Source organism: Heptranchias perlo, chromosome 32 (assembly GCF_035084215.1).
Source record: "Heptranchias perlo isolate sHepPer1 chromosome 32, sHepPer1.hap1, whole genome shotgun sequence".
Taxonomy (NCBI): Eukaryota; Metazoa; Chordata; class Chondrichthyes; order Hexanchiformes; family Hexanchidae; genus Heptranchias; species Heptranchias perlo.
The window spans coordinates 7,342,087-7,355,240 of NC_090356.1; the positions used below are offsets into that span (position 1 = coordinate 7,342,087).

At 48.2% G+C, this 13,154-nt stretch overlaps 1 protein-coding gene across 2 annotated transcripts in view; it reads right to left on the reverse strand.

The window, feature by feature from the left end:
• LOC137300813 (probable G-protein coupled receptor 153) overlaps positions 1–13,154 on the reverse strand; it is a 65,003-nt gene that overhangs the window by 38,775 nt on the left and 13,074 nt on the right. Inside the window, exons 2-4 of one of the 2 annotated variants that reach the window (XM_067970072.1) lie at positions 9,613–9,766; positions 3,193–3,236; positions 979–1,520 (exon numbers count right to left, since the gene is read on the reverse strand). In XM_067970072.1, coding sequence (XP_067826173.1) covers positions 979–1,364 — 386 coding nt within the window. In that variant the 5' untranslated portion in view covers positions 1,365–1,520; positions 3,193–3,236; positions 9,613–9,766. The remainder of the gene's footprint in view (positions 1–978; positions 1,521–3,192; positions 3,237–9,612; positions 9,767–13,154) is intronic. The other variant, XM_067970071.1, reaches the window with a different exon arrangement.

Sequence of the window (13,154 nt, forward strand, 5' to 3'; positions counted from 1 at the left end):
AACTGATACTGTGTTATCAGGGGAGTTTATTATTCACAAATAGCCATGCACAGTCACCCTCAACTTCACTGCAGATGTTCTTGTACAATAAAAAGAGAGTGGGATAGAAATTCTGATTTGGCACTTGTAAACCTCTGATTTTCAGCCCATTCACTTTGATGGGCTGGTAAGCACAGAATTGGAATTTGAATTATATATACAGATAAAGAAAAACAGCAAATAAATAATAAATCGGATACTGTTAGATCTGTGCATTACACAGAATGCATTCTATTCTTTTAATAATATAATCCAGATGTTTGAGGGGGAATTAGATAAACACGTAAAAAGAAAGCATTAAAGGTAAGTAAAAACTGGAACTCGCTATCTGACAGCACCGGGGGAGCACATTCACCACATGGACTGCAGTTCAAGAAGAAGGCTCAGCGCCACCTTCTGTAGGGTATCTAGGGATGGGCCACATCCCCAGAATGAATGAAAGATGAACGGATTTTATTTGGGGATTGGTCTATGTGGAGCCAGCATTGAAAGACACACAATGGATCGAAAGTCCTCCATCAGTGCTGAAATTTCTATGATGTTAGAATATTTACACATTTATACAACACCCTGTCACATAGAACAAAGCATTTCACCCACAGTGAATTAGTCTATGAACTGATCCTTTTCATGTAGGTAAAGCTGAGCAGCAAACTCCAGGTCCGACTTTCCTGTTCCTGGACAGAACATCGGCTAGGTATAGGAAGCAGAAGGAGTTACGCGTGGATACATAGGCACGCAGGCCGGGAATTTCCTTAGAGCTGCTCCCGCTCCACTGCTCTAACGCCAGCGGGACACCCCGCGTGAATGGGGTCTCGGGCCCAAGTCAGGGCGTGCACGGAGCGGCAGACGCCCCACGGGGAAACCCCGGGCCACAGTCAAAAACCGAGCCGTATCGCTCGACCCCACCCCCCCACCCCTCGTCCCTCACCCCTTTACCTGTAATTAACTGGCCACCGGACCATCCACATGCGGTGATAGGACAAAGAAGTGACGGAGAAGCAAGTCACCAGGGTCAGCGTGTAGAATGTGGAGACAAACACTTTGCACAGCCCCTCGTTCCATTCGTAGTCTGAATGTTGCCTCCTGAGCTGGATGACCGAGTACATGGTGATGGGGATGCCCACGTTAAGAATGTGGGTCCCGGCCAGCGTGCAGATGAGGAACTCGAGTGGCTTCCATTTCTTCTGCTTGGCACTGACGCTCAGGATCCCCCAGGTGTTGGCCAGCAGAGACACCCCAGAACAGATCAGCCAAGCCAGCGCATTGTTGTACAGACTCTTCTCGTCTGTGCTCTCACTCATGGCGGATCGTGGAGCCCCCATTGGATGGGACCTGTGGCAGATTATGTGCAAGGGTGCTGGCGAGCAAAGGCATCCTAGGATTGAATCTGTTCCAGTGAGAAGATAGTCAATGCAGCCTCACACCTCTTCATCCCACACACACAGGGATGCCGCACAGACACGATATATCACCACCACCTGTGCACAAAACAAAATTAGTATTAAAAATGACACAGACAAAACAGACAGTGAGGGGTGTTAAGTGTCACAGAACCAAGGTGGGCAGATGGAGTTAGGATACAGATCAGCCGTAGTCCAACTGAATGGAGGAACAGGCTCGAGGGGCTGAATGTCCTCCTCCTGTTCCTATGTTCCGATGAGCTCTCTCAAAGGCTTAGAGATTAAAGGCACTGCCAGATGCCGCACAAAGACCTGAAGGTCCCAGACTTGATCCCCGGTCTGTGCCAATTTAGCCAGTTGCACTTGGAACACTACAGTTGGCCTCAGTGCCCTTGGAGTGCAGGGAGAAATATCAGCCACTCCCAATTGCTAACCAGTGACTTCCTCGGCCCTCGTTGCACTTATGTTGTGTGTGTGCTCACATCGAGTAAAGGCAGAATTGGGCTCAATTGTGATGCTCTCCGTGGTCAAATAGCCTGCAGATACTTGCAGTGCAGGCTCACACCTGAAGAATGGCCACTTGGGGATGATGGGGGATGGGGCTGTCTGACCCTATGGAACCAAATAAGAACAAAAAGAACTTGCGTTTACACAGTGCCTTGGATACACCGAGTTCTGGGCCAGGACTGGGATACACTGGGTCCTGGGCCAGGACTGGGATACACTGGGTCCTGGGCCAGGACTGGGATACACCGGGTCCTGGGTCAGGACTGGGATACACCGGGTCCTGGGCCAGGACTGGGATACACTGGGTCCTGGGCCAGGACTGGGATACACTGGGTCCTGGGCCAGGACTGGGATACACTGGGTCCTGGGCCAGGACTGGGATACACTGGGTCCTGGGCCAGGACTGGGATACACTGGGTCCTGGGCCAGGACTGGGATACACTGGGTCCTGGGCCAGGACTGGGATACACTGGGTCCTGGGCCAGGACTGGGATACACTGGGTCCTGGGCCAGGGCTGGGATACACTGGGTCCTGGGCCAGGGCTGGGATACACTGGGTCCTGGGCCAGGGCTGGGATACACTGGGTCCTAGCCTACCTTTGCACTTTCTGGGTTGGCCTGTTAGGGGCTGAAACTCTGCCTGTCTCAAACATGGCCGTTGATACAGGATGGGGCGAGGCCTGGAACAGGAACTCTCTACTTCGGGAGTACCTGCATCCTTGGCCCTTAGTGAGACCCTGTATATGATTGCTGGAGATCCACTTGGTCAGATCCTCTAAGGGCGGGCGTGGGGCCCACCGTGATCGTTCCCTGGCCCCACGTTGCCTCCGACACTCGCCCACCACAACCTGACATTCTCCACCCAGACTTTCCGCTCCCTTCAGTGAGCATCTGCCCCATCCCAAAGTAACAGACTCCCCCCCACCCCGCCACCAGAAAGTCCTCCAGGACCAGCAATGCTGTTTCCCGGCAGGCACACCTTGGCATTTGCACAGATGTAAGCCCCCTCCCCAACTGCAGATGTTTGGGGGCCGAACATCCATCTGAACTATCGAAACAGGCAGACTAGAATTCGGTTTAACATCTCACCCGAAGGGAAACACTGGCGAGTCGGACTGGACTGACTACTCAAGTCCTGCAATGGACGCTGAAGCCCTTCTCTCCTGAGTCAATACCTTCTGGAGAGGAAAGGGAAAGAAAACTGAAAAGCAAACTATACAAAGCAGGTCAACATAGCTCCTACCTGCTTCCCAGAGAAAATATTTTCATCCTCTTCAGGTGCCCGCACTAGAAAGAAACAGAATTTAAAAAAAACACTCTAAGTTTAAATCATTTCAGTAAAAGAAACCCAAATATCAGCCTTTTGCTGAAGGGAGCTCAATTCGACAGCATACGGAAGACTGAGCTGACAGCCAATTCTTAAATAAAACTGTGGCTGAAGAAAGATGTTCAGTGCTAAAATCTGGATTCTAGACTCACGCTGCATGTTTATTCGACATCACGGTCACTGTGGAGAAATTAGCCTCTTGTCAATTTTACACGCACTTACCCCTGCTAGACAGACAGACACATCACACTGGAAAATGGCCAGGAGTGCTGTCTAAAACAGGGGATGGGCTGTTCGATCTCCAAGAACAGTTTATGGAAAAGATGAAACATTAATGCAGGCTGGTCCCTGCAGAGACCGTTTCCATGGTCACGTATGCCTTTGGGGTGATGCAAAACATAGGATTTCAATCCTGTCTTAACTTCCTCCTCCTACAAGTGCCTAAATTCCTCTCTTTGCCTCCATTTTTGGTGCTTTTCTCACTCCCGCATTCCCGACCGCTGCCTTTGTACAGTACAACGTAAGGATATACATTGGTTCCCGGTTTCAGGAACGCCTCGTCTTTAAAATCTCATCCTTGCTTTCAAATCCCTCCATGGCCTCGTCCCTCCCTATCTCTGCAACCTCCTCCAGCCCTACAACCCTCCGAGATCTCTGCACTCCTCCAATTCTGGCCTCTTGCGCATCCCCGATTTTCATCGCACCACCATTGGCGGCCGTGCCTTCAGCTGCCTGGGCCCTAAGCTCTGGAATTCCCTCCCTAAACCTCTCCACCTCTCTCTCCTCTTTTAAGACGCTCCTTAAAACCTACCTCTTTGACCAAGGTTTTTGGTCACCCGTCCTAATATCTCACGTTGCTCACTCCCGAGACGCCTTGGGACGTTTAACTTTGTTAAAGGACTATATAAATGCAAGTTGCTGTTGTTGTTGATGATGATATTTAAGAACAGGAAAAGGCCATTAGGCCCATCAAAACTGATCAATTTATCACAGATCAGCCCATCCAACCCTCTCCTCACCTTATCCGTCAATCCATTCTCTCTTTAGGAACACATCCAATTGCCTCTTTAAACTGTCTGCTTCAACATCCTATTAATATCCTGATAAATTATTCCACTACTCAAACAACCTTCGTGTAAAAAAGGAACTTCCCACCTGGCTTCTCTTCTTCCTCGTAACTTCCTGTTTTTCAGTTTGTGTGCTCTGGTATTTGAACTGTTCACCACAGTGAATAATTTGTCAGCCTTAGTTTTGTCAATTTTTTTCCCCCTCATTTGTTCAAAGGATGTGGATTTACGCTGGCAAGGCCGCATTTATTGCCTATCCCTTATGACTTTATGACAGAGGGAAGGTCATTGATGAAGCAGCTGAAGATGGTTGGGCCGAGGAAGCTTCCCTGAGGAACTCCTGCAGCGATATCTTGGGGCTGTAATGACTGCCCACCGACAACCACAACCATCTTTCTTTGTCTCAGGTACGACTCTAGTCATTGAAGGGTTTTCCCTTTGACCCACATTAACTTCAGTTTTTTGCTAGGCCTCCCTTTGTGCCATAGTTGGCCGAGTGCTGCCTTGATCTTGAGAGCAGCTACTCTCACCTCTCCTCTGGCATTCCGTTCTTGCGTCTATGTTTGGGCAAATGTTGTTATGAGGTCTGGAGCCAAGCAGAACCTAAACTGAACATTGACAAGTAGGTTATTGATGAGTAGGTGTTACTTGGTGGCTCTATTAATGATGTTCAGTGGAGTGAACCGAATTGGCTGGACCTTGGTATCTATGATGGTTTGGATCCACGGGAAAAGGCTGATTGTTCTTCTACTTGAACACTTTTGGCTGCAGAAGCTTGAAAACAGTCCAGTCTTATCTCTTGCACTCAGGTGCTAGGCTCCGCCATGGTTGAGAATGGGGATTTCATGGAGCCTCCACTTCCTGTTAGCTGCCTGGCTGTCCACCACCATTCTCAAATGGATATGGTAGGGCTACAGGACTTTGCTCTGGTCCATCATGGGACCACTTAGCTCCATCTATAACCTGCTGCTTTTTATGTTGTGCATACAGGTAGCCCTGTGTATTAGTTCCACTAGACCCATACTGCCATTCTAAGGTAGGCTTGGTGCTGTTCCTGGCACACCCTTCAACACTCCGCATTGAACCTTGGTTGGTCTCCTGGCTTTATGGTGATCAAAGAACAAAGGGAATGTGCCAGGCCATGAGGTTTACAGATTATGGCCGTCTACAATTCTGCTGCTGCTGATGGCCCACAGTGCCTCATGGGTGCCCAGCTTTGGGCTGCTAGATCTGTCCTTAATCTGTCCATGATGTTCATGCCACAGTACACGATGGAGGATGCCTTGACAGTGGAGACGGGACTTTGTCTCCACAAGGACTGTGCGGTGGTCACTTCTGCCAGTGCTGTCGTGGACAGATGTGTCTGTGATGGTGAGGATAAGATCCAGTGGGTTTCTTCCTCATGTCGATTCCCTCACCTGGCAGCTGTGTCCTTAAACACTCGGCCAGCTTGGTCTGTGATGTAACTACCAAGCCACCCTTGGTGGTATACACTGAAGTGCCCCACCCAAAGTACATTTTGTGCCCCTGCTACCCTCAGTGCTTCCTCCAGGGGGAGTGGTAGGTGGTGATCAGAAGGAGGTTTCCTTGGCCTCGTTGACCTGAAGCCATGAGACTTCATGGGGTGCGGAGTAAATGTTGAGAACTCCCAGGGCCATTTCCATGCGACCGTTTATCACTGTCTTCCAGTTCTGATGAAAGGTCATCGACCTGAAACATTAAGTCTGTTTCTCTATCCACAGATGCTGCCTGACCTGCGGAGGGTTTTCAACATGTTCTGTTCTTATTAGAAGTAAGACTAATGGTTTGGGATTTTCACAGAAAAGCAAACAGAATTGCAGATTGTGATCCTAAAACACCAGTAAAAGTCTTGGAATGTCATGAAACAGAAACCCAATTTGCGTTGTTCAGTCACTGTAAACCCAATGGCCAACGCCGATCACTACTGTCGAAAATACATGTGTGTAAACAGCGAGTGAGGGCAGGTTCAGGACCAGCCTCTGCCACGATGTTCCTCGTCTTCCAAAACACACTGATTAGGCCCACACATAAATAATGGGCATTTCAGGGGGAACTGGGGAATGACAGGGGCAGATGGAATTGTACTCAAGCAAGGACTCACTGCTTTCACAATAGAAGAAAGGAGAGGAGTGAGGAGAGGGGAGACAGGAGAGAGGAGAGGGGAGACAGGAGAGAGGAGAGGGGAGACAGGAGAGAGGAGAGAGGAGAGGAGACAGGAGAGGGGAGACAGGAGAGAGGAGAGGGGAGAGAGGAGAGGGGAGAGGGGAGACAGGAGAGGGGAGAGAGGAGAGGAGACAGGAGAGGGGAGACAGGAGAGAGGAGAGGGGAGACAGGAGAGAGGAGAGGGGAGACAGGAGAGAGGAGAGAGGAGAGGAGACAGGAGAGGGGAGACAGGAGAGAGGAGAGGGGAGAGAGGAGAGAGGAGAGAGGAGACAGGAGAGAGGAGACAGGAGAGAGGAGAGAGGAGAGGAGACAGGAGAGGGGAGACAGGAGAGAGGAGAGGGGAGACAGGAGAGAGGAGAGGGGAGACAGGAGAGAGGAGAGGAGACAGGAGAGGGGAGACAGGAGAGAGGAGAGGGGAGAGAGGAGAGAGGAGAGAGGAGACAGGAGAGAGGAGAGGGGAGACAGGAGAGGGGAGAGGGGAGACAGGAGAGACAGGAGAGAGGAGAGGGGAGACAGGAGAGGGGAGACAGGAGAGAGGAGAGGGGAGACAGGAGAGAGGAGAGAGGAGACAGGAGAGAGGAGAGAGGAGAGAGGAGACAGGGGAGAGGAGAGAGGAGAGAGGAGAGAGGAAAAGGGAGAGAGGATAGGGGAGAGAGGAGAGAGGAGAGAGGAGAGAGGAGGGGGGAGACAGGGGAGAGGAGAGAGGAGAGAGGAGAGAGGAAAAGGGAGAGAGGATAGGGGAGAGAGGAGAGAGGAGAGAGGAGAGAGGGGAGAGGGGAGAGGGGAGAGGGGCGAGAGGAGACAGGAGGAGACAATTGGCAGGAAAAGAGAAAATAAAGATAAAACAAATATAACAGAGATACTCACTGAAGCACTGTCACAAGCTCAGATTAGTGTCATAGACTTTCTTTACACCGTGTGATTCACTGAGTATCTTGTACAGATTGTTGAACAGTAATCTGCTTGCACTATGTTATGATTGCACCATTAACAATTTGATATAAATGTTTCACTTATACATTGAATTCTTATATGATTCTGTTCTAGTTGGTGCATCAGCTGAATGATACTCCTTTACATGTGAGTTTAGATTCCAGTGAAGCTAGTAAGCCATTGGGTATCTGATGGATAGAAAATATTATAACAACAAATTACTTTTTTATAGAACTGTCACAATGTATATGGAAAGATTTCATCAGCAGCCTGGTTTCTGCTAATCTTTGAGTACTTCATTGCAATAAGGTTATTTAGTGTGTGATTGGGTGGCACCATGAGATCATGGCCAGTCCTTTCATCTCTCGAGCTTTGGTTTGAATGGGATTAAAGTTTCCTCTCTCTCTCTCTCTCTCTCTCTCGGCTGACAAGGTCCCACATGTACAATGGGAGCAATCTCACCCACAGAGACCATAAAGATGGGTGGCATAGGAAATGGAAATGTCACAATAGTACTGGGTAACGCCTCTATTCTGCACACCAGGCATCCTTGCTCCACTGAGGTTGGAACCCAATGTTCATATCATGAATTCTTTTGTCAGGACAGCATCGTGACAACCCAATACATCCCAGGGCCAGGCCAGGGCAACCCAATACATCCCAGGGCCAGGCCAGGGCAACCCAATACACAGTGGGACAGGGTTTGGGTAATGCAAAAAGTACTGGGCTGGGTTTGGGCAACCCAATACAAACCAGGGGAGGGTCAGGACAAATATTCACATTGCAAGTGGTCTCACCAAGGTGGGGGGCAGGCTGCCCACAGCAATATCCTTTCGTGCATGTAAGGCGGCCAGCGTTTTTCACCTCCTCCCATAGTAGAACACACGGCTATTGTGAGAAGCCTTTCACCATTTGGCTTGGCTAAGATTAACCTTTTTGGGTAGCAGGGATACTTAGAATCATAGAATCACAGAGCCATACAGTACAGAAGAAGGCTATTCGGCCCATCGTGCCTGTGCCGGCTCTTTGAAAGAGCTATCCAATTAGTCCCACTCCCCTGTTCTTTCCCCGTAGCCCTGCAAATTTTTCCTTTTAAAGTATTTATCCAATTCCCTTTCGAAAGTTACTATTGAATCTGCTTCCACCGCCCTTTCAGGCAGCACATTCCAGAAACATGCTGTGTGAATTACTAAACCATATCTTCTGCTGCCAAAGAGACCTCCCAGAAACATTCTGCCACCACAGGGCTTTATAGCTTAGACTGGCTGAGTCGAACCTGAGTCGAACCTGAGTTGAACCACTACAATTTAATCAACTGATTGGATAAATTTTAGTTATTATGATGAAAAACCTTAAATTGTCCAGTTTATTTCACAGAGAGCAAATAATGTGCAGTAAGCAGCCTATGCATAACAAACCACTAGGGAGAGTAGGCCCTTATCAGACGTGTCTTCTGCACTCCGTGTCTAATCAGCTCCCATTTATTATTAAAAGGCTAAATTGGTAGCACTCAGAAAGTTATGGCTTCAACCCCTGCTCCAGGATTTGACCTCCTGACTGTGCCTGACAGGAGCACAGGTTGGAGAATCAGGGCCACGGTGTTGTAACCCCCCTCCACCCTGCTTTCCTTGCGTGCGTGGCTCCCGGCTGCGAGTGCAGAACAACGGAATCACCCCTATAATCTAGGGTAACACTGCAGTGCAGCACCGAGGGTGTGCTGCATTGTCGAAGGTGCCGTCCTTCGAACTGGACATCAAACTGAGGCCCCTGCTCAGATAGACATTAAAGATCCAATGGCATTATTCAAAGAAGAGCAGGGAGTTCGCTCAGTGTCCTGGCCAACATGCCTCCCTCAACCAAAACCTCATCACAATGATGCTTGTGGGTCCTTGCTGCGTGCAAAATGGCTGCTGTGTTTATCTACATAGCAATGGTGATTGTGCTTCAAAGTATTTCATCTTACGTGGAGCGCTGTGAGATATTTCTCGGTGATGTGCTACGGTGCTGTATAAGTGCAAGTATTTTTTCTTCCACACATGTGGTATAGAAAGAAACATCATCTGCCTACAAGGCGCAAAAGATATCCAGTACTGAAAGGTTCAAACTGATTAATTTAGCAACATCTCTCAGTCTCCAACACAGTGGTACTTACAATATGTTCTGGGGACCACCTCCCATTCACCTACAGCCCCTTAACAGGCTTGGTGCACCGTATGTCTTTGGGACGCCACCTATGGATAGGGTCGCCAACCCTCCAGGATTGTCCAGGAGTCTTCAGAAATTAAAGATTAATCTCCCACACACTGCTGAGAGTAACCCGGGAAAAAAATCATAGGGGCATTAAAGAAATTTGTGTTTTTTTTAATTTTCTTTCAACACTTTTGTTTGTTAGTTGCACAAATATTGTAGTTGGGAAAAAAGGGCTGTTTGACTGACAGCCAAGTATCATCCAATCGGGTAACGAAGAGTCTGTTCACTTTCCGATTGGCCGTGGGAAGGCGGCGCGCTGCGTGGATGGACATGCTGGGCGACCAATGGCGGGAGCGTGGGGGCTGGGCGGTTGGAGGTGGGAGGTCATGTGATGAAATCTTCTGGAATATGTCCAATCAGAGTTGGCAAGGGGCTGGCTGGCTGGCTGTGGGGTGTTGACTGAGCTGGAATTCCCTCTCCCTTCTCTGCTCGCTAGCAAAAGAAAGCGAAGGAATATTATATGGAGACAGAAGTATCCCAGCAAGAGACAAGTGGTCTGTTAAAATATACCTATTAAGTAGAAATATTGGCCTGATAGTTTTATTTTTTCTTGTGGGGAAGTGCCTGCCTTTCAATCTGACATCACATTCACCTGACGAAGGAGAAAGCCTCCGAAAGCTTGTGATTTTCAAATAAATTTGTTGGACTATAACCTGGTGTTGTAAGATTCTTTACATTTGCCAACCCCAGTCCATCACCGGCATCTCCACATCATGCCTTTCAATCAGCAATGACCTTCACCAGCATGATTGAAGTTAGGAGCCCTTCCACCATTCTATGATGCAGTGTGCTGCAGTATTCCTAAGAGTGGCCCTCAAGCAAGACATTGGTTAGGATTGACGACTTCAATGAACTGTTAGTGAATCACCCATTAACTCAATCAATTAAACCCAAGGACTCTGGTCAGTCCAACTTTTCACGTCGTAGATCATGACCCATAATGGTGAGATTCACGCAATAAAGAACCAGGCAGTAATATCGTAATCGAACAAAGTGCTTTGGATTAATTATAACAACTTAATTCTTGTAGTATTATATTGTTAATAAGAAATCAATGAAACAGAGCACAGTGGCAGTGTCAAATAAATCATTATGCAACAATTACCTCAGGTAGACAATTAATACAAATGGATTAGTGTTCAAATACATACACTCAGGCATAAGACTAGAAATTTAACTCTCTGTTGAAATTGCACGGGTCATCTTTTGTGTTAATTGTTGTGTTGGGTAGTACTGTGGTTCATTCTGATCTGGTCCCATTCCTCTGCTTATTCTGGACCCTGAATGACGCTTGCCTCTCTCCGATTTCCAGTCCCCACTCCCTCTCCAGTCCCCAGTCTCTCACTCCCCTCTCTACTCTCTCCCATTCTTGGATTAAGAATATAAAAAATAGGAGCAGGAGTAGGCCACACGCCCCCTCAAGCCTACTCCGCCATTCAATAAGATCATAGCTGATCTTCTACCTCAACTCCACTTTCCCACCCTATCCCCATATCCTTTGATTCCCTTAGTGTCCAAAAATCTATTGATCTCAGTCTTGAATATACTCAATGACTGAGCATCCACAGCCCTCTGGGGTAGAGAATTCCAAAGATTCACAACCCTCTGAGTGAACAAATTTTTCCTCATCTCGGTCTTAAATGACCGACCCCTTATCCTGGACTATGATCCCTAGTTCTACACTCTCCAGTCAGGGGAAACAACCTCTCAGCATTTATCCTGTCGAGCCCCCTTAGAATTTTCTACGTTTCAATGGGATCACCTCTCATTCTTCTAAACTCCAGAGAATATAGGCCCATTCTACTCAATCTCTCCTCATAGGACAGTCCTCTCATCCCAGGAATCAATCTAGTGAACCTTCATTGCGCCCCCTCCTAGGGAAGTATATCCTTCCTTTAGGTAAGGAGACCAAAACTGTACACAGTTTCCTGCACTCGTGGTGATAAATAGGGAAATATTGAGTCTTTAATTTTATTTAATTTATATATTGTCCAGCCCAATATTTATCCCTCAATCAACATCACTAAACAGAGATGTTTGCAGTCTTTACACATTGGTAGGTGAGATGGAACTGCTTTGATTATCTGGTCATTATCACATTGCTGTTTGTGGGACCTTGCTGTGTGCAAATTGGCTGCCGTGTTTGCTACATTACAACAGTGACTACACTTCAAAAAGTACTTTGTTGCCTGTAAAGCACTTTGGGACGTCCTGAGGTCGTGAAAGACGCTATATAAATGCAAATCTTTACATATGTATGCAAAATCTTTCAGTTGGTGTCGCTGTGATGGTGATGCTTGCTATTCTTACTCCCTCCACATGATGGCGCTATAACCTCTAAAAATCAATATTACAAGAAGGCCTGCAATTCCTGCTTGCTCCAGAGGTGGCGCTGCGTTCACTCTCACCCTGCCCCCAAGGAGCCATTTAAATAATCGGGGTGGGCGTTCGACCCACTGAGGCAGCGCACCTCAGACCGGCTTAAAATACAAAGAGCTCTGGAAATCCGCCTCCTTTATAAGAGGGCCTATTTCACATGGGACAGCCTGTAATCCTCTGGAGTTGTCCCGGCCAGGATCATGGCCTGGAACACCTCTGTTGGCCCCACTTCCACCGCTGCTTTGACCTGGACACTGGTATAAAGGAGACGGGATCAGCGGGAAATCCAGAGGGCAATGCCACCCCACCAATGCTGCTCCTTCACGTTGGACCTTCGATGGCGGACGGAACTTCTGCCCGCTCCCACCCCTGCCCCCAACAGCAATTCCCTGCACATCATCTTCTGAGCGGAGACCCATTGAGGGTGAAATTCACCTTGGGGCGGCAGTGCAAATGTCATCGGAAAAGAAAATCGGGCAGAGTGTTCGTCGGGCGGGTTGTTCATCGGGCTGCCGATTCCCTATTGCCTGTTTTGCGTTACTGACCCAAGAAGAATTTCACCCCTGGTGTTTCCCGCCTCTGTCTGTTCTTTCCTGCCCCTTTTATGCTGGCATTCCGCCCCAGACCCTGAGAAAATTTGCCACCAACTTCACTTTGGTGGTTGGAACAGCTCGGTTGAAATGCTAATGCATGTGGCTTGACAGATGGAATTGCGATTTCTAGATCAAGTGCGAAAGCCGGTCTGAGGGACTTACGCAAAGGATGGCACAGTTTCAAAACAGTACCACCTCGCCTACCAATGTGTAAAGACTGCAAACATCTCTGTTTACTTGTTTACTTCAAAAGAAATGGTTCTACATGAAAGAAGGCTCACAGCACAAAAACACAGTCCTGGCTGCAAGTTTTCAGTTCTGGCATCAGACCTAGAATCTCTGTGAGCAAAATGGAACTCATGTCTCTGTGGCACAACATCTCATCTTGAAGGTCTATGAAGGAGAGAACTCACTGGTTGCCAATGGACTGTTGGAAGCTACTTACTGAAAATTGGCTATTAACTCCTTGAGA